This window comes from Bufo bufo, chromosome 1 (genome assembly GCF_905171765.1).
Source record: "Bufo bufo chromosome 1, aBufBuf1.1, whole genome shotgun sequence".
In the NCBI taxonomy this organism is placed as follows: Eukaryota; Metazoa; Chordata; class Amphibia; order Anura; family Bufonidae; genus Bufo; species Bufo bufo.
The window spans coordinates 791,067,334-791,089,699 of record NC_053389.1 but is presented as its reverse complement, the minus strand read 5'-3'; the positions used below and the strand labels follow the sequence as shown (position 1 = coordinate 791,089,699).

Below are 22,366 nucleotides of genomic sequence, written 5' to 3'. Positions count from 1 at the left end.
AAGGCTTTTTGAGGATTGGTGTAATGGTAGCATGTTTAAAAGCAGAGGGGAAGACACCAGAGTTGAGTGATAGGTTGAAGAGATGAGTTAGGGTTGGGATAAACACTGTGGTGAGGTTAGGGATGAGGTGGGATGGGATTGGGTCAAGTGCACAGGTGGTCAGATGAGATTTGGAGAGTAGAGTGGAGAGTTTTTCTTCTGTAATGGTGGAGAAGCAGGTTTTGGGAGAAGAGGACCGAGCAGTTGTGTAGAGGGTCTGTGGGGACTGTTTAGTGAAGCTTTCCCTGATGTTGACTATCTTTTGTTTGAAGTATTTGGCAAAGTCCTCAGCTGAGAAGAGAGGAGAGGGTGGGGGCGCTGGGGGACGGAGAAGGGAGTTAAAAGTGCTAAAAAGTTGTTTAGGGCTGTGTGACAGGGAAGATATGAGAGATGAGAAGTAGGCCTGTTTTGCATCAGCGAGTGAGTATTTAAATATGAGGAGGGATTGCTTGTATGCGGTGAAATGATTTTTAGAATGGGATTTCTTCCATTGCCGCTCAGCAGCCCTGGAAGCTTGTCTGAGTTTTTTGGTCAGGTTGGTGTGCCAGGGTTGTCTGTTGATTTTTCGGGTTTTGTTGTGTGTGAGGGGGGCAACAGTGTCCAGAGCTGTACTTATTGTGTTGTTATATAGGGTGGTAGCAGCTTCTGGGTCTTGGAGGGAGCATATGGTAGAGAGTGAGAGAAGAGTCAGAAAGCAAGCAAAAGTCGAGATGTTTAAGGTTCCTGCGGGGGTGTGTTAGTGTGTGGACCGGGGGAGCAGCAGAAGAGACCAGTGAAGAGAAGGTGAGTAGGTTGTGGTCGGATAGGGGGAGAGGCGAATTAGAAAGGTTAGATAGGGAGCAGAGGCGGGTAAAGATCAGATCCAGAGTGTGACCATCTCTGTGGGTGGGAGCTGAAGACCACTGTGACAGGCCGAAGGAGGAAGAGAGCGATAAGAGTTTAGAGGCGGCCGAGTGGCATGTGTCAATAGGGATGTTGAAGTCACCCATGATGATCGTGGGGATGTCGGCAGAAAGAAAGTGTAGTAGCCAGGTGTTAAAGTGGTCAAAAAAGATGGTGGCTGGGCCTGGAGGGCGGTAAATGACGGCTACTTGAAGGTTAGAGGGAGAGTAGATGCGAACAGAGTGTACTTCAAATGAGGTGAGCGTAATGGAGGGTGGCAGTGGAACTTGGCTGTAGGAGCAGGTGTCTGATAGGAGAAGACCAACTCCTCCACCATGTTTGCAGCCGGGGCGGGGGTTGAAATCCACTATAAGAGAGTGCAGCAGGGGAGGAGGTGTCAGAGGGTGTCAGCCATGTTTCTGTGAGACCCAGAAAGGAAAGCTTTTGAGAGATGAACAGTTCATGAATGTATGACAGTTTGTTACAGACGGAGCGTGCATTCCATAATGCTCCTGCAAGAGGAACCAAAGGAGCAGGGGTCAGAGGAATGGTAATTAGGTTTAAGGGGTTGCAGAAATTTGTAGAAGGAGATTTGTAGTGGGACATGGAGGTGATAGTGGGGATTTGCTGAGGGGGTCCAGGGTTTGGAGAGATATCACCAGCAGTAAGGAGAAGCAGAGAAAGTGTTAATAGATGAGAATAAGAGAGGGCATGAGGAGTGTGTGTGTGTTTGGGAAGGAAGTGGGTATATATTTGTTTTTTGTTAAGTTGCCTAATAATTATGCACAGTAATAGTCACCTGCACACACAGATATCCCCCTAAAATAGCTAAAACTAAAAACAAACTAAAAACTACTTCCAAAAATATTCAGCTTTGATATTAATGAGTTTTTTGGGTTCATTGAGAACATGGTTGTTGTTCAATAATAAAATTAATCCTCAAAAATACAACTTGCCTAATAATTCTGCACTCCCTGTAGTTACGTTATAGGTGTGCCCCATGTATTTTCTGTATCTATATACTATCGCTTCGTTCTTTTTCTCTAATGTCTGGTCCATATTATAAATATTGAGTATATATTTTATGATACTGGTCCCATTGATCTATGTTTTTGGGACTGTGGAGAAGGTTGGCAGTATTATGTGCTGCACTGTGGTATTTGGTTCTGCTGGGGCGCTATTTTGTGCTACACTGTGGTGTTTGGTTCTGCTGGGGCAGTATATTGTGCTTATCCCCCCGAATAAGGCAACACCTCATATGTGCTCAAAATCCGATGTATTGGCGCACAGAAGGCTTCAGAGTGGAAGGAGCACCATATGGCTTTTAGAGAGCAGATTTAGCTGGAATGGTAATTGGGAGCTATGTCGCATATGAAGACACCCTGAGGTGGCCCTAAAGTGGAAACCCCCAAAAAGTGACCCCATTTTGGAAACTACACCCCTCAAGGAATCCTTCAAGGTGTTTAGTGAGCACTTTGACCTCAAAAATGTTTCCTAGAATTAGGAAACTCTTGGCAGTGAAAAATTGCAATTTTTTTCAAGAAAAAGTTGCTTTACACCCACATTTTCACTGTCCTAAAGGGTAACAGGACAAAATGCACCCCACATTTTGAATCCCCATTTCTCCCCGAATACGGCAACACCCCATATGTGCTCAAAAACTGATGTATGGGTGCACAGCAGGGCTCTAGAGGCAAACAGCAAAATAAGGATTTTGCTGGCCTGAATTGGCAGACATGGATTTTAGGTGCAATGTTGCATTTTAAAAAAAATCTTGAGGTCTCCAGAAATTAAAAACCCCAAGAAGTAACCCCATTTTAGAAAATTGGACCCCCGTACAAACATTTTAAGGGGTGGAAAGGGCACTTTCACAGAAATGAATATGTTTGGTGAAAAGTGGATCTGTAAGGGTACATCATGGATGAAATTAAATTAATACTCCACGGATGAGTGGTAGATTCTGAAGCACCGCTGCATGCACAGGCCAGGTTTCGCAGTGGTAAATGGTGTCTTTCCTTATCCCCCTTTTGGAACACACCCTGCATCTTTTTTGGGTCCTTCCCTTCCTCGCGATCTGGGGGACTAGACCTGGAAAATGTTGCCCTGGTACAACACGGGCACCATGACTTCTAGAAGTACTGGGACCCTCCCCGGCCTGGCTTTGAAAAATTAGGTCCTTGATAACCACCTCTTAGATCGGAAGGAAAGTTCCTCTGTGGCCCGCAGATTGAAATAGCACGTACGCATTGCACATTGCCACCTGTACAATGTGTACGGCCAGCTTTTTGTACCACACTTTCGTTTTTCCTGTAGCACTGTAGGACCTCAGAAGTTGATCTGCAAGATCCACCCCTCCCATGTGCCTGTTGTAGTCCAGGATACAAACTGGTTTGGCGGTAGTGGTTGTGGTACCTCGTACAGGAGCTGGCGTTAGTGTGAATGGTAGTCAGTAAAAGGATGTCCCTCTTGTCCTTGTACTTAACCGCCAGCATGTTCTCATGGAGGAGAGCCCTGCTTTCACCCATTCTCAGTAGTTGCCCTACCGGAGCTCTAGGGAGGCCTCTCTGATTTTCGCGCACTGTGCCGAAAGCCACAGTAGCTCTGGCAGTTAGGGACATGAACAGGGGTATGCTGGTATAATAGTTATCCACATAGAGATGGTAACCCTTATCCAGCAGTGGGTGCAGTAAGTCCCACACGATCTTCCCACTAACTCCTAGGATGGGGGGGGGGGGGGGCTTTCTGGGGGTTCTATCCAGGAATCTTTCCCTTCGCAAATGCGGAACTTGTGGGTGTACCCGGAGCTACTCTCACAAAGTTTGTACATCTTTATGCCATACCTTGCCCGTTTGCTAGGCAGGTACTGGCGGAATCTAATCCTCCCATCTACACTGACATTTTTATCAGGGGTGTAAACCTCGGCAAACTTGGTGTTAAAGTGGTCAATGGCAGGCCTAACCTTGAAAACACGGTCAAATGTCGGGTCGTTATGGGGTGGGCACTGTGCATTGTCGTTGTAGTGTAGGAATTTCTGAATTGACTCAAATCGCTTCCGGGTCATGGTATTACTGTAAATTGGAATCTGGTAGAAAATGTCCGAACTCCAATATTGTCTAACTTTTGTTTTTGTTTTTTACAACGTCCATATGCAGCAAGTCCCCAAAACTTCATCATCTCTGCTGTACTTACTGGGGTCCAACCTAGGGGTCTAGTGTATGGCGATGTAGGCTTCTGAGCAATGAATTGTTGGGCGTATAAATTGGTTTAGGCCACCATTACATTTACAAAATTTAGAAAAAATCTAGCTCAGTGAAGCCCGCGCAGTTTATCTGTATTCCAGAGCTGCCCTCAAAATCTAGAATTTGGGTCTAATAATCGTCAGGGGGTGGGGTCCATATAGAGTCACTGCCTCAGCTGCTACCCTGGGGCGCCTTCTAGAGGGTCCCTCATCAGCAGATGATAATGAGGGGGTAGAGGAAAGTGGCATCCTCTTCTCCCTGACTGGCAGACTCAGTATCAGAGGCAAGCATGGCGTATGCCTCTTCAGCTGAGTACACTCGATGGGGTGGACGGTCCATTTTATTTTATTGGGGTGTGACGTGTGAAATGTGGAAACCTTTATTTAGAGTGAGGGGTGTGTACGTTGTGTTTTCACACATGAAGGGGCTTGTAATAAATTTGAAATATAGAGAAAAGGAGTAGAAAAAATAAAAATGTGCAGGATGCACGCACGTGTGTGCAAAAACCTACACTAAGGCTCCTTGCAGACGAACGTCACGGATTAGGTCCGGATGCGTTCTAGGAAAATCGAACCATTCTGCAAGCAATTTAATTGAGTTTTGTCTGCGATTGCGTTCTGTTCTGATCGTTTTTTTTACCGCGCGAGTGCAATACGTTTTAATGCGTCTTTCACGCGCGTGATAAAAAACGGAAGGTTTACAAACAACATCTCTTAGCAACCATCCGTGAAAATCGCATCGCATCCGCACTTGCTTGCGGATGCAATGCGTTTTTCACGCAGCCCCATTCACTTCTATGGGGCCAGGGTTGCGGGAAAAATGCAGAATATAGAACATGCTGCGATTTTCACGCAACGCACAAGTGATGCGTGAAAAACAACGCACATGTTTCCAACAAATCAAGAGCTACTGTAAAGCTCAGTCAGGTTCATTGGGTGACTCAAAAAAAAACGTACGTGGTTCGCGGCTATAATGGGCAGAGATGGCACATTTATGTCCCTCTCAGAGCTGTACCGAAAACGACATAACATACGAACGATAGGCTTGGCGAAAGGAGCTTTCAAAACATGGGAAAGGGAATTAAATGATCGAAACATAGCCAAAAAAAACGAGGGAAGGTCTTGACCTAGTAAGGCGAGCGGTATACAATGAGCAATGGAGATAGACACAGCTGAGGATTATCCATAGGGCAACGTACGCCTTTGATTTGTCGTATCGTGATGCCCCGGCCCATTACCTGCGGCATTGCCCTAAATGCGACCTCTCAAAGGCTCTGTGGGAGTGCCCGAGGGTACAACCGCTATGGAAAGAGATTTGGGGAGAGACAGTGGGACTAACACCGCAACAGTGTATTCTTCATTACATACCTAAGAATCAGGAAGAAGAAATAGGGACAGTAGTGGCGACAGGGGGGACACATATCCTACTGATGTCAGTGAAAAAATCCCTTTTACGAACAGAAATACCGTCATGGTAAGAGGTGGTTGGTACTATGAAGAATGTGTTATATCTAGAAAGACTGGAGATAGAGCAGGATAAGGAAAGATTGATCGGGAAATACATCAAGAAGTGGAGGGAATTCATTGAGAAGCAATTGTCCACTTGTGAAATCAAGGAACTTACGGCCTCTTTCAAGTTGACTAAATGGTACTTAGAGGCAGAATTGACAAATAGATTGGGGAAGTTGGCAGTGTAAAGTAATACAAGATTGGACAGGACGTATTATATGACAGAATGGAGAAGAGGTTACCGTAGACTCAGACTAGTGTTCACGATGTTGGGCAAAGTTGGGGGGGGGGGGGGGGGGGGTGAGCAATAAATTGAAAAATTGTGAATTGAGAAACATAAATGATTCCCTGTTATATTGTTATAAGCCGATATTTACTGGAAAAACGCTAACTTTGTATGTCGTTATATGCTTATAATGTATCGACTATATGAAAGATTCTCAATTCAATAAAGAGAATAAAAATAAAAAAAAACAACGCCCATGTACACAGACCCACTGAAATTAACGGGTCAGGATTCAGTGCGGGCGCAATGCGTTCGCATCACTCATTGCACCCGCGCGGAAAACTCGCTCGTGTGAAAGGGGCCTTACACTACCTAACTAAAACGGATATATATATATATATATATATATACACACAGTACAGACCAAAAGTTTGGACACACCTTCTCATTCAAAGAGTTTTCTTTATTTTCATGACTATGAAAATTGTAGATTCACACTGAAGGCATCAAAACTATGAATTAACACATGTGGAATTATATTCATAACAAACAAGTGTGAAACAACTGAAAATATGTCATATTCTAGGTTCTTCAAAGTAGCCACCTTTTGCTTTGATTACTGCTTTGCACACTCTTGGCATTCTCTTGATGAGCTTCAAGAGGTAGTCCCCTGAAATGGTTTTCACTTCACAGGTGTGCCCTGTCAGGTTTAATAAGTGGGATTTCTTGCCTTATAAATGGGGTTGGGACAATCAGTGGCATTGAGGAGAAGTCAGGTGGATACACAGCTGATAGTCCTACTGAATAGACTGTTAGAATTTGTATTATGGCAAGAAAAAAGCAGCTAAGTAAAGAAAAACGAGTGGCCATCATTACTTTAAGAAATGAAGCTCAGTCAGTCAGCCGAAAAATTGGGAAAACTTTGAAAGTAAGGGCTATTTGACCATGAAGGAGAGTGACGGGGTGCTGCGCCAGATGACCTGGCCTCCACAGTCACCGGACCTGAACCCAATCGAGATGGTTTGGGGTGAAGGCAAAAGGGCCAACAAGTGCTAAGCATCTCTGGGAACTCCTTCAAGACTGTTGGAAGACCATTTCAGCGGACTACCTCTTGAAGCTCATCAAGAGAATGCCAAGAGTGTGCAAAGCAGTAATCAAAGCAAAAGGTGACTACTTTGAAGAACCTAGAATATGACATATTTTCAGTTGTTTCACACTTGTTTGTTATGTATATAATTCCACATGTGTTAATTCATAGTTTTGATGCCTTTATAGTCATGAAAATAAAGAAAACTCTTTGAATGAGAAGGTGTGTCCAAACTTTTGGTCTGTACTGTATATATATGGAGAAATATATATCTAACTACACGGGAGGAAAATAATGTGCACAGTAAACTGAGCAGAATGGTCCGAAAAATGGATGTGTCTGATCAGGGCTCAGCAGGTGCAGGACGAACGCACGGACACAGATATTATGTGCGTGCAAAAATCTACACTAATACTACCTAAAATTGATTTCTATGTAACACTAAATATATTTATTTCACAAAAAAAGAAAACTGAGCACAAAAGCGACCAGTAAAAAAAAAAATGGCACGCAAGCTGACTGTCACGGGTAAGGAAGGTAGAGAGGAAGTGCACCCCCTCAACTGCCACCCTCAACCCTGTCCCTGCCTACTTGCACCACCCGCCCTAGGTGACGGGGCGCAACTGGGCGACGGTCCCTGACCTACGTAAGTGTAGAGCAGAGCGAACAGAGAAAGAGAGGAACAGACAGCCAAGGCAGAAGGCGGTACACAAGACTAAGGCAAGCGGATAGACAGGGAGGTAGATAAGACAACAGTACCCAGTGATGTGAAAGGCAATGGCGGGTCAACTAGCCGAGGTCGGTGCAGGAGGTCACGTCAATACAAGGGATGAGGCAGGAGACGAAATCCGAGAACGAGCCAAGGTCAAATCCGAGAGATAGCGTAGGTACCAAGGGAGCGGGAAAAGCGAGGTCAGGAAACAAACAAGGTCAATACCAGAGGTCAAGTAGGAAACAATAATAATAGTACACACAGCCCTCGAGACGAAAATCACAGGCAACCTGTAGCCAGCAGGCCGCCTGTATTTATAGTGGGGAGTGAGGGTCACGTGACGTGGCCAGCGTCACATGACCGACAGACAGACAAGTCGAGCACCGAGTGATCAGCTTGGCGCTCAAGGTAGACCTAGGATCAGGGAGCCTCCCAGCTAGCAAAGCCGCCCTGGGAACGAGGCCAAACACAGATCCTCGCTCCTGAAGCTAAGCAGCAGGTCTGCAGCTGACGGGAGACCGAGTGCGCCTTCGGCACCCCGTTACACTGACGTTTGGTGCGTCCGTGCAGACACTGCAGTATAAAAATTTACTGCAGATACAAAATAAAATATTTTTTTTCTGCGTGTCCTTAAAGGGGTTGTCCAATTTCTCAACCCCCCCCCCCCCCCCCCACTGGTAATATACTTACCCCACTCTCGGCACCGCTCCTGGTCCCCGCACCGCCACTTCTCCCAGCACACGGATGAAAATATCCGGTGTTGGGGAGGAGCAGCCAATGGCAGGCGTGGACGGAAACGAGCCTTCCTAGCATCGCGGGCGACGCTAGGGAGGCTCATCCCCGTCTGCTATTGGCTGCTCCCCCCCAACGCCAGATGTTTTCATCCGTGTGCTGGGAGAAGCAGCAGCGGCAGTGCGGGGCCCGGCACATGTGGGGGAGCTTTGAGAAATTGGATAACCCCTTACAGGGGTTAAACTTAATATTTTGGTGTTTGTTTTTTTAAACTTTTTGTTTTTTACTTAATACCTATTAGCACCCCTAGGGGCTAGAACCTGGGATCTTTTAATTCCTTGTCCTATTCACCCTAATAGAGCTCTATCAGAGTGAATAGGACCTCACACTGTCCCATAGTACACACAGCAGCAGGGAGGTTACCATGGCAGCCAGGGCTTCAATTGTGTGTGTCCTGGCTGCCATGGTAACCGATCAGAGCCCCAGGATTACACTGCTGGGACTCCGATCAGAAGCTGCCACTATCACCAATGAGGAGGGGTGAGGGGACCCTGTGGCCACTGCCACCAATGACTTTTATACTGGGGGAGTGCACTGTGCCACCAATGAAGATAACTAACCTTTAATACAAATACAGGAGGCGGGTGCCGGCGGCAGAATCACATAGCTGGCACCCGACCTCTATGACAGGGAGCTGCAATCAATAGCACAGCCTAGTATCGGTAAAAGGCAAATCAAAGAGGTCGCCATCTCTGTCCCCGCCCCCCTCGCCATCTCTTCAAGAGCCCCCACCCGGCACGCAGGTCGCCATCTCTGCCCCCCTCCCGAACGCTGGTTGCCATCTCTGCCCCCACCCCCCCCGCACACAGGTTGCCATCTCTGCCCCCCCCGACCGCACGCAGGTCGCCATCTCTGCCCCCCCCACCGCACGCAAGTCGCCATCTCTGCCCCCCCCTGCAGGTCGCCATCTCTGCCCCCCTCCCGAACGCTGGTTGCCATCCCTGCCCCCCCCCACCGCACGCAGGTCGCCATCTCTGCCCCCCCCCACCGCACGCAGGTCGCCATCTCTCCCCCCCCCCACCGCACGCAAGTCGCCATCTCTGCCCCCCCCCCGCAGGTCGCCATCTCTGCCCCCCTCAGGAACGCAGGTTGCCATCTCTGCCCCCCCCACCGCACGCAGGTCGCCATCTCTGCCCCCCCCACCGCACGCAGGTCGCCATCTCTGCCCCCCCACCGCACGCAGGTCGCCATCTCTGCCCCCCCACCGCACGCAGGTCGCCATCTCTGCCCCCCCCCCCCCCGCAGGTCGCCATCTCTGCCCCCCCCGCACGCAGGTCGCCATCTCTGCCCCCCCCCCAGGTCGCCATCTCTGCCCCCCCCCAGGTCGCCATCTCTGCCCCCCCCGCAGGTCGCCATCTCTGCCCGACCCCATCCCCGAACAACAGATCGCCACTGTGCTACCCATAGCTCTCCCCAACATGAGTAGCAGCGAAGTCATGTGACAACTGACATCACACCTTACTTCCCATGAAGACCCTCGCCAAAGATATGCGCCCTCATGTCCCCAGAATACACCACATACCTCCCCTCACAGATTTACACCCCATAAAGTGCCCACCCACCCCCAGATCTGCACCCTCATGGCCCCCTCCTCACAGATCTACACCCCATAAAGCCCCCCCCGATCTGCACCCTCATGGCCCCCTCCTCACAGATTTACACCCCATAAAGCCCCCCACCCCCAGATCTGCACCCTCATGGCCCCCCCTCACAGATTTACACCCCATAAAGCCCCCCACCCCCAGATCTGCACCCTCATGGCCCCCCTCACAGATTTACACCCCATAAAGCCCCCCCCCCCCCAGATCTGCACCCTCATGGCCCCCTCCTTACAGATTTACACCCCATAAAGCCCCCCTCCCACAGATCTGCACCCTCATGGCCCCCTCCTTACAGATTTACACCCCATAAAGCCCCCCTCCCACAGATCTGCACCCTCATGGCCCCCTCCTCACAGATTTACACCCCATAAAGCCCCCCCTCCCTCAGATCTGCACCCACATGGCCCCCTCCTCACAGATCTACACCCCATAAAGCCCCCTCCCCAGATCTGCACCCTCATGGCCCCCTCCTCACAGATTTACACCCCATAAAGCCCCCCTCCCACAGATCTGCACCCTCATGGCCCCCTCCTCACAGATTTACACCCCATAAAGCCCCCCTCCCACAGATCTGCACCCTCATGGCCCCCTCCTCACAGATCTACACCCCATAAAGCCCCCTCCCCAGATCTGCACCCTCATGGCCCCCTCCTCACAGATTTACACCCCATAAAGCCCCCCTCCCCCAGATCTGCACCCTCATGGCCCCCTCCTCACAGATTTACACCCCATAAATCCCCCCTCCCTCAGATCTGCACCCTCATGGCCCCAGAATACACCCGGACCTGTATTATAAACCCCCGTAATTGCACCAGATTCCACTTCACCTGCCCCCTCATATATGAGCTCCAGATGCTGCCCTTCACCTGCCCCCCTGAAGCTCTGTGTGCCCCAGCACATCCCCCCTCACCGGGCTGCTTGCAGGCACACACACAGCCCCTTCTCCTTCCACAAGCAGCTGCAGTCAGGGATTGTCATGTGACCATGAAGGAGCATGTGACCAGTGACGTCACAGACCTCCTTCTAACAACTCCATTCTAGCATCTACCGGCATGGCAGATAACTCAGCAGCGGAGTTGCTTCTTCAGAAGCTGCGGGATGGAGAGTGCGGGGGTCTGGACAGCCTGGAGCTGGCGGGGGTCCTGGGGGTGGATCACCAGCAGGTGGTGGGGGCAGTGAAGAGTCTGCAGTCCCTGGGAGAGGTGAGCAGATCCGGATGATGCAATCAGACTGGAGGGTGTGGGACACATATGGCAGCTGTGGGGGGGACTACAAGTCCCAGTGTGCATGGTCATTCATTTCAGTGACTATGGACTCTGATCAGAATCAGGAAATTGGGAACGTGGCGCTGACTGACAGCTGGACGACCGCTTTAATGGCCGGGATCAGAGAGAACTCCGATCCCAGCCTTTAGGGTACTTTCACACTAGCGTTTCTATTTTCCGGTATTGAGATCCGTCATAGGGTCTCAATACCGGAAAAAAAAACCGCTTCTGTTTTGTCCCCATTTATTGTCAATGTAAATGAACAGAACGGAGCGCTCCAAAATGCGTTCCGTTCTCATACTGCATGCTGCGGTTTGCTTTCCGTCCTGGGATGCGGAGCAAGACAGATCCGTCCTGAGCCAGAATGCAAGTCAATGGGAACAGATCCGTTTCTCTGACACAATCTGTCACAATAGAAAACGGATCCGTCCCCCATTGACTGTCAATGGAGTTCATGACTAATATTGTGCGAACTTCTGTTTTAAGTTCGGCGTCTAAAGTTCGCTCAACACTAATCATGACGGATCCGTCTTGGCCATGTTACAGATAATACAACCGGATCCGTTCATAATCAGTAACGGAAGCGTTTTTGCAAAACCCTACCGGATCCAGTAAAGCCTTAGAAGCAGGGGACTGGGCTCCCTGTGAATGTAACCGCAGGGTCCTGATGCATTGCTGTGACAGCTGGGGGCCTAACAGAGACCAGGCCTTAACCCTTTTCTTGCATGAGACTTGATATTACTGTGTGAAAGTAGTAAAAAGCACATAAAACTACACATACCGTAATCCTACTGACCCACAGAGGAAATGGAACCTGAGGAACGCTGCCCGAAGGTCAACGTCGCAAGTTTAGATTGCAAAAAACAATGGCAGAACTGCTTTTTTCCGTTAAATATAATAAGTTCTTTGCACCCCAGAATGGTGTCACTAAATAATACAGTTCGCCTCACAGACAACAAGCCCTCAAAATGAAAAGTTATGTCAAAGTACTTTAGGGGTTAAAGTGAGACTTGTCCTCAAGATGGGGGGTAACTGGTTAGTCTGGAGGAGGGGGTCTGTCCACTGGGATCTCCACCAGATTTGGGATGAGCACGCGCAAAGCTGCTCCATTCATTCTCCATGGGTCTAGCAGAGAGCAGAAAAAACAAAAAAAATTGTAAATGTACTTTTTTGGGCATTTTTTAATGATAGCATTTTACTCATTTTGGGCTAAAAATCTATATATTTTTTTTATTGGTCTTCATTTAAAAAAGAATTCAGCAGTTTTTGTGATGCATGTGGTTAAAAATCAGTCTGTTTGCAGACTGTCTCTCCTGAGTTCCATCAGTTGACGGCTCTTGTGACGCCTTTTTTCCTGACCTCATAGACACTTACTTAGGCCATATTCTTATCAGTTTGGCAAGAGTTTAGCTATAATGAGCATTTACGAGGTCAGGAGTAGTGTTGAGCGAACTTGTGTTTTTAAGTTCGGCGTCTAAAGTTCAGGTTATCGAATAATCGCGTTACGGATTCCGCTACCACGGACCATAACGGAATTTAGAATCCATAACGCGATTCTTCGATAACCCGAACTTTAGACGCCGAACTTTAAACACAAGTTCGCTCAACACTAGTCAGGAGACCAGAGATGAGGTGTCGCATGAGCTGTCAGCTGACGGGACTGAGAAGTGATACTCTGCAAACAAACTGATTTCTAACCCTTGTATCTCAAAAACAGCTGAAAATGTTTAAACCAATTGAAAAAAAGGATTATTATTTTTTTTTTAAATCCCAAAATGAGTCAAATGCAATCATAAAAAAAATGGCGCCAAAGGCGTACATAGCCTCTAAGTTGGAAAAATTATTGAGATTTAAATTTTGGGCAATATCATCCATTCTAACCATTACATACAACCATTCTAACCCTGATGAGGTTGTCACCCAGCTTTCCCAGGCAGGAAGGACGGGTCATATTGGTTGACACCTAGCTTTCCCAGGAGCTGATAGAAGGTAGTGGGATGGGGTTGAATCTATAATGTTCAAAGAGGAGTAAAGATAAGATGGCGGCGCTCGCCACTTCTGTATCAGACTTCTTCTTTTATCCTTACAAAAGTCCTCATTAAAACAGGGCGGATTCCACCTTTACAAAGACCGCTGAGCGGCGACGGCCGTTTCGCTCTTGCGAGCTGCTTCGAGCCACTGACATCATTGCGCCGACTTGCGCTCCCTTTTAAGCGTCACGATCCCTGGTCGTCCGGGCGACCTAAGACGCTTAATTCGCTAAAACCAACACTGCATTACACATTGGATACATGGAAACCATTTGGTTACACAGATACACATGGCGGCTGCACGGATGATCCATCTCGCCTCTCTTTGTAATAGGCGCTGCTTATCACCTCCCTGGGCATGCTGGGAGTTGTAGTTTTGCAACAGCTGGAGAGCCGCAGGTTGGCCATCCCTGCTCTACGTATTCTTTCAGACCTTCCTCATGATATCCCAATGGCTGTGAATGACCTGTGTGATTGTTATCTAAAGGAAAACGCAATCCTTCCTTTATTTCTTTCTCTTCGTTCCCTCGCTTTATCACCTTTTTGAGCAGTTTTTCCTGTGTAAATGACTTCACTTTGTCCATAGCCGTCTTTAACAAGTCTTCCGAAGACCCTCACTTCAACAATCTGCCCTTTAAATCCAAGGCTTGTTCTTCGTATCCCTCCTCTGTATTATGTATTCTTTTCAGTCTAATGAACGGACCATAGGGGATCCCATCACAGCCATACAATCACGGCTGTTAGAGATGACGCGGCCTTGGACTTCCTCGCTAGTAACACGGTTGATAAACTTGCGCCATTGTTCCCTGGTAAACCATCGTGGTACTTTCACACTTGCGGCAGAGGATTCCGTCACCGGAACTGCCTGCCGGATCCGTCAAAACGTAACGCCAACTGATGGCATTTGTAAGACTGATCAGGATGCTGATCCGTCTTACAAATGTATTGAAATGCCGGATCCGTCTTCCTGGTGTCGTCCGGAAAAACGGATCCAGCATTTATTTTTTTCACATTATTTTTGCACAGACCGGAAGGATGGATCCGTCATTTAGGCAAGTGTTCCTGTTTGAAGATAAATATGTCTTCTTTTTTTCTACAATAAAATCCCTACCTATGTGGACGATGTTTTCTCGGTGAAGGTCGGGCACTGAATTTCAGTGCGGCAAATTTGTCGCCTCCCATAATGAAACCAATGACATGAATATGAAATTTACTTTAAATTATGGTGGAACGGAATTGGAGTTGGTCACTGAGAGAGAGGGTGACTTAATCACTAAGGCCTCTTTCACACGGGCGTTGCGGGAAAAGGTGCGGGTGCGTTGCGGGAACATGCGCGATTTTTCCGCGCAAGTGCAAAACATTGTAATGCGTTTTGCACTCGCGTGAGAAAAATCGCGCATGTTTGGTACCCGAACTTCTTCACAGGTGTTCTGTAGATTGTATTATTTTCCCTTATAACATGGTTATAAGGGAAAATAATAGCATTCTGAATACAGAATGAATAGTAAAACAGCGCTGGAGGGGTTAATTATTATTATTTTTTAATTATTGAACTAGCCTTTATCCACTTGCTCGCGCAGCCGGCATCTCTTCTGTCTTCTTCTTAGCTGTGTGCAGGAAAAGGACCTGTGGTGACGTCACTCCGGTCATCACATGGTCCATCACATGATCTTTTACCATGGTGTCATGTGATGACCGGAGTGACGTCACCACAGGTCCTGTTCCTGCACACAGCTAAGAAGAAGACAGAAGAGATGCCGGCTGCGCGAACAAGTGGATTAAGGCGAGTTCAATAATTAAAAAAAAAAAATTAACCCCTCCAGCGCTGTTTTACTATGCAGTCTGTATTCAGAATGCTATTATTTTCCCTTATAACTATGTTATAAGGGAAAATAATACAATCTACAGAACACCTGTGAAGAAGTTCGGGTTTGGGTACCAAACATAAGGGAAAATAATAATGATCGGGTCCCCATCCCGATCGTCTCCTAGCAACCGTGCGTGAAAATCGCACCGCATCCGCACTTGCTTGCGGATGCTTGCGATTTTCATGCAACCCCATTCATTTCTATGGGGCCTGCGTTACGTGAAAAACGCACGAAGAGGAGCATGCTGCGATCTTCACGCAACGCACAAGTGATGCGTGAAAATCACCGCTCGTGTGCACAGCCCCATAGAAATGAATGGGTCAGGATTCAGTTCGGTGCAATGCGTTCAACTCGCGCATCGCATCCGCGCGGAAATCTCGCCCGTGTGAAAGGGGCCTAAGGGTCATCGCAAACCTACTGCCACCAACTCTTTACTCCACCAGGAGAGCTTTCATCCACCTAGCGTGAAAAGTTCTCTGCCCTATGGTCCGTTCATTAGACTGAAAAGAATACATAATACAGAGGAGGGATACGAAGAACAAGCCTTGGATTTAAAGGGCAGATTGTTGAAGTGAGGGTCTTCGGAAGACTTGTTAAAGACGGCTATGGACAAAGTAAAGTCATTTACACAGGAAAAACTGCTCAAAAAGGTGATAAAGCGAGGAAACGAAGAGAAAGAAATAAAGGAAGGATTGCGTTTTCCTTTAGATAACAATCACACAGGTCATTCACAGCCATTGGGATATCATGAGGAAGGTCTGAAAGAATACGTAGAGCAGGGATGGCCAACCTGCGGCTCTCCAGCTGTTGCAAAACTACAACTCCCAGCATGCCCAGACTGCCTATAGCTAGCAGCCTACAGCAGGGCATGGTGGGAGTTGTAGTTTTACAACAGCTGGACGGCCGCAGGTTGGCCGTGCCGGATGTAGAGAATAGGCCGCTAGTAGTGTTTAAAAGGTGTCGCACACTGAAAGATAACGGGGTCCGGAGCCGTTACGGAGAGAAGGGCTAGTAACTGGCTAACATGGCAAACCCCTAGGTAACGACAAGCGTGGGAATTGTTCATTTTGCAAATATAACACAAAAAAAAAAGGTTCCTGCCATTTGGAGGTTTACAACACAAAGTGCCTCCGTTCATTGCGCGCAGAAGTAGTTCTGTAGTATATGTGACCCTGTGCAAGTGCGGCGCTTTCTATACAGGGAAGACCATTAGACCGCTATTCGAAAGATTTAGGGAACACGTTAACTCCATAAGAACAGGAAAAGGGTGCCCCCGGCTCATTAACCATGTGTGGGATAGGCATGAAGGTGATCCAGGTTGCCTCAGCTTTGCCGCCATTGAATTGATCTTAAAGGGAACCTGCCATCCACCTTATGGTGACCTCACTGAGGGCAGTATAAAGTAGTGACAGAAATGCTGATGTCAGCGGTGTGTCATTCAGGAGCTAAAAGTAAGTGGTCGCCGATAACCAGCATCATAATAATTACAGCCCAAGGCCTGGAAAAGAGTCCCGGCCTCCTGAGAAGAGTCCTGGTTATCCATGAAGTCCTGCTCTCCTGCTGATGACCGTCTTCTACCGAGTTTTCTCCCTTTCTCTCTAGGAGAGAACTGCCAATCATCAGCAGATGGGGGAGAGCAGGAGATTATAATAACCAGGACTCTTCTCAGGTAGATGTGACTCTTCTCCAGGCCTGGGCTGCAATGGTTATGATGCTGGTTCTCAGCGACCACTTACCTTTAGCTCCTGAGTGACACAGCGCTGACATCAGCATTTCTGTCACTATTTTATGCTGCTCTCAGTGAGGTCACCATAAGGTGGATGACAGGTTCCCTTTAAACATGCCGCAGGGAGGTGATAAGCAGCGCCTATTACAAAGAGAGGCGAGATGGATCATCCGTGCAGCCGCCATGTGTATCTGTGTAACCAAATGGTTTCCATGTATCCAATGTGTATTGCAGTGTTGGTTTTAGCGAATTAAGCGTCTTAGGTTGCCCGGACGACCAGGGATAGTGATGCTAAAAGTGAGCGCAAGTCGGCGCAATGAGGAAGCGTGCAAGCGTGAAACGGCTGTCGCCACTCAGCGGCCTTTGTAAAGGTGGAATCCACCCCATCCCTGTTTTAATGAGGACTTTTGTAAGGATAAAAGAAGTCTGATACAGAAGTGGTGAGTGCCGCCATCTTATCTTTACTCCTCTTTAAAGATTATATGCATCTTTAATATTGGGCTGTGCACCACGTGTTCTGCGGGAGGACGGGGATACGTGAGAATCCACTAATCTCGGTACGAACATTAGCAGTGCCTCCCCATTCACTTTGGTTCTACTTGGACAGTGGGGATGAATCTATATTCCATGTGGTCGTCTGATGCCATCTTTTTCCCTCCAGATAATTGAGGCAGAGCAGAGAACCAGCAAGAAATGGGAGCTGAGCGCAGAGGGGCAGGAGATCGCAGAGAGCGGCAGCCACGAGGTCAGGCTGCTCCAGAGCCTGCCCAAGGAGGGCCTTCTGCAGAGCGAGCTGATGGTGAGTAGGGTAACCCGCTGCAAACACAGGACCAGCTACTGCATTCAGACACTGCCATATTTATAGGGTGTGTACACCTTTAGGTGTCCTTTGACCTGTCAGTGGGCCACTATTGGGGGTCAGTAATCTATTCCACTGACTATACTGGCTAGTCATAAATGCAGATATTAAAAGCTGAGACTTTCGCCAATATGTTCCTGTCAGGAAAATATCGGAGCCCTTCATGCACCACGTCACGGTCACTCAGCATGGCAAAGGGTCCTACCACTACGCTACCTATGGTGTGAACAAGGTCCTGAGGTGATGTAATCCAGCTCACAGCCAAGCTCCCACACAAACGCCTAGCAGGACAACTAGTGCAATGTGAACAAAGCCAGACTGCAAGCCACACCCATATCAGACCCTGTTAAGGAGGTCACCAGGTGCAAAAGAGTGTTTGAGTGCCAGGTAACGGCACATACACTACATATAAAACAAGACAAAAACACTGAAATATAGTGGCAATTCTGGGGGAGCTGCTCAACCCCTAACACTGTAGCGTGTTTTTCATTGGGGGAGCAGCCCCACCGCATGTGGACCGCAGCAAACGACTATCCCCAGCAAAAAATGCATACGGTGGAGGATGTCGGCGCGGTCCACATGCACCACATACACCATAGTTAGCGTAGTGGTAGGACCCTTTGCCATGCTGAGTGACCGTGACGTGGTGCATGAAGGGCTCCGATATTTTCCTGACAAGAAAATATATTGGCGAAAGTCTCAGCTTTTAATATCTGCATTTATGACTAGCCAGTATGGTCAGTGGCATATCCTTGCGGTGCATTTTTTTGCTATATGATTGTATTTACATCCGCACAATGCTCTGTTTTGTGTAGGATGTCCTTGTGGTGCATGTGGACCACGCCAACATCCTCCACCGTATGCATTTTTTGCTGGGGATGGTCGTTTGCTGCGGTCCACATGCGGTGGGGCTGCTCCCCCAATGAAAAACACGCTACAGTGTTAGGGGCTGAGCAGCTCCTCCAGTATTGCCACTATATTTCTGTGTTTTTGTCAGTAATCTATTGCCTAAGGAAAGCACCAGACAATATAAATTCTTGACAGCCCCTTCTAGCTATTGGTGATCAGCCCATCTTATAATCCCGACTAGTGTCTGCGTGACACGACACGAGAGGTCGTGCAAGAATGGGGGTGTCTCTGTGCACTGGGGACAGTCCTGCTGGAACAGGAAAGGGCCTTCCCCAAACTGTTCCCACAAAGTCAGAAGCATACAATTGTCCACAATGTCTTGGTCTCCTGAAGAATTAAGATTTCCCTTCACTGGAACGAAGGAGCCGACCCCTGAAGAACACCCCCATAGCATTATCCTCCTCCGCCATCTGTAGAGCTGGCGTAATGCGGTGAGGTAGGTAATGCGGTGAGGTAGGTAATGATGGTGGAAGAAATGTCAGGAAGTGACCCGTGGCAGTGGAGATGTCCTGTTACAGAACCACGCTGGAGTTCAGTGAGCTCTACAGAACGAGCCATTCTTCTACACGTCTGTAAAAGGCAACTGCATGGCTAGGGGCTGGATTTTATACACCTGTGGCGATGGGGATGAACGAGACCCCTGAATTCAATGATTAAGATGTGTGTCTGTATACATATTCTTTGAATGTAGATGTTGCTTCCATCCATTCAGGAGTCTATTATAAGTGCAGTTACCCTTTAAGTTGTTTTATTGAGGAAGGCACTTTGATTATTACAGGAGCTCCTCCATTCACTGTGTCGTTTATTCCCAACAGAAACTCCCCATAGCGAAGGTGGGCTTCAGTAAAGCCATGTCCAATCGCTGGATCCGGCTGGATAAAGCGGCTGAGGGAGGACCCCGTGTATACAGAACGGTGAGCCGGTCTCCTTAACCTTTTGTCTATGTATGTTAATGAGTGACCTAATAGAGGTTTATGTAATTGTTAAAGGAACCCTCTGGACAAACTGGTACTGAGGGGGCAGAGCATGGCGCAGCGATTCTCCTCCTCGGGTCCTGTTAAAGGCATAATGCAGAACATCGGAAGTATTACATTGTATTATAGCAGCAGTCAAGTGATCACACGGTTAAGTCCCAAGTAAAAAGTTTAAAGTGTATAAAATGGAAATATTTTTCCCATAGCAAAAGGCATAAAAAAAATATATACTCCTCACTGCTATCCCTGCAGCTATAATGACCCGAACTATAAAACGGAGTCATTAATAACACTATATTCACTATATTTTATTTATATATATATATATATATATTTATTTTATATAGAGAAAGAGACAGAATTGCTGTTTTTTCTATTCATCAATCCCACCCAAAAATGAATGAATTAAAATCTATCAAAAAGTTGTATTTACTCCAAAATTGTACCAATAAAAACCACAGCTCGCCACCCACAAACAAGCCCTAAAAGTGATCGCTCCCAGAATGACGACACAGTAGCAAATTAATTTCATTTTTATTTAATTTTTTGTTAGAAGCCTTTCACATGACGTTTTTGCCCCACGTTTAAAATATCGGTATAAGTCAGGTCAAAAAAATAGGGAAAAATCTTTTCCTCCTTGCAGAATCCAGCAAAAAAGAAAAAATAATTTGTGTTTGCTAACAGATACATATTTTTTTTTTCCATATCATCACCATGTCGGCACACACAAGGAGATTGCCCCCTGACCTCTGTAGGGGCGGGAACAGAGAAGAGATTAAATTGCCCCCTCCCACCACCATTCCCCAGTGTTTTCTGTCCCTACAGAGGCCAGGGCAGAGAAGAGTCTCCCTGCGGGTCAGGGAGATAGATGCAGGATATTTAATTTTAACTTTTTTATTTTTATACACCATTTTTGGATTATTAGAGGTCATTGGTACCTGCTTACTCTCATCGGCGAGTCCCCCTGCCCACCTGCGGCCTGGTGCTAAGTCTGGGCTGTGGGTGAACGGGAGGGCTCGCTTTGGTTGATCCGGAGCCTGCTCCCAGGCGGCAAACTCTCCCTTACCCCTGGTGGGTTAAGCAGGCACGTGCAGCCGGCGTTGAATTACGCTGACAGGTCACATGACACAACCCGGAAGTTCGGAACAGGAGGGGGCGGGCAGCGTCTGGCTCGCCTGGTTTTATGAAGCGGTGGAGCCACGGACATACTGGTCTGAGTGAGTATGATGTCGGGACCTGAGCTGCGAACACCAAGGGAGCTTGATGCCCCTGCGCTACCTCCTGTGAGTTGTCCAGTCTATAGACATTTTAATCTCTGATATGGCTCTTTCGCCTTAATGGTTATACATGTATCATCCATTTGTGCAATGTGAAGGGAAGCACCACCTATATATATTTTATTTGGTGTGCTGCACGGGTGTTGCCACCATGGTTTGAGTGCGGGTTTCCTCCTGGTGGTTGTTTCTCACATTTCCTAGGCATCTAAAGAGGCTCAGAAAAAAACAAAAAGCCTCTGAAATGAATTTTTTGTTTTAAAAAATTGCCTGATGCATATGTCAAGAAACTTTACAAGGACTGCCTATCAAACATTGTACGTGAGGAACAACCATCACTTATGGATGAATTTAGGTCCATGATTCAGGAGGAAACAAGGTCCTCTTTATCAGTAATGTCGGATGTGACCCAGGGACACCCTCCCCCTAAACGTTCCAAGTTAATAATAGCTTCTTCCTCGGATTCTGAATGTTTGGGTGAAGACGCGCCTTCCTCTAAGCGGTGGGGAGAAGAAGAGCTCTTATCAGAGGTCGAGCTGTCTGAAGGAAATTAAAAAAAATCTACTTTTCCTCTGATGAAATGAATGACCTTTTTAAAAGCGGTTTGTGCTACTATGGGGGTGGAAGAAGACCAAAAACCTCCTTCTATTCAGGCAGAAATGTTTGGGGGTCTTAGAGTGAAACGTGCCAGAGTTTTCCAAATTAATGAGAATATTAGGGAAATTATCCTGGAAGAATGGTCAGACCCAGAAAAGAAACTGGGCATTTCTAGGGAGTTTAAAAACAGTCTGGGAGTTCGATGAAATTCCCAAAATTTGACATCTAAGTGGCAAAGGTGAATAAGAAGACCTCCCTGCCTTTTGAGGACGCATCTGAACCCAATGGAGAGAGAATCCGACAGTCTTCTACGGAAATCACGGGAAGCGTCTATGTTCGGCCTGAAGGCTAACATTGCTGCGACCTCCGTAGCCAAATCCATGTACCTGTGGTTAAATGAATTAGAAAATCACTTGAGATCCAAAAGGAAGGGGGTTCCTTCTTAAACCCCCAAAATAAATCTGGTGACAAACAATGACGCCAGAATAGGGGGAAGACTGCAGAAATTTCTCTGTCCCTGGGAAAAGATAACATCCAATCCTTGGGCCCTAGAAATAATAATAGAATTTTCTTCAGTCCCTCCAAAAAGATTTTTAACATGTCCAGATTAAAAAAAAATCACAAGAAAATATTTGGCAAGGAGTTCGGGATCTTTTAGATCTAGGTGTGGTGGTCCCTGTCCTTCCAACTCGGCAGGAACAAGGTTTCTATTCGACCTTATTTTTAGTAAGGAAAAAAAGAGGGAGCTTTTCGAACGATAATAAACCTAAAAAGCCTG

The 22,366-nt window shown here is 47.4% G+C and overlaps 1 protein-coding gene across 1 annotated transcript in view; it reads left to right on the top strand.

The window, feature by feature from the left end:
• Positions 1-11,104: 11,104 nt before the first annotated feature.
• Positions 11,105-22,366, top strand: part of FARSA (phenylalanyl-tRNA synthetase subunit alpha) — a 34,607-nt gene continuing 23,345 nt past the window's right edge. Inside the window, 3 exon segments of the mRNA XM_040414987.1 lie at positions 11,105-11,288; positions 17,637-17,774; positions 19,559-19,657. Of these exon segments, the coding sequence (XP_040270921.1) occupies positions 11,139-11,288; positions 17,637-17,774; positions 19,559-19,657 (387 nt within the window). The 5' untranslated portion in view covers positions 11,105-11,138.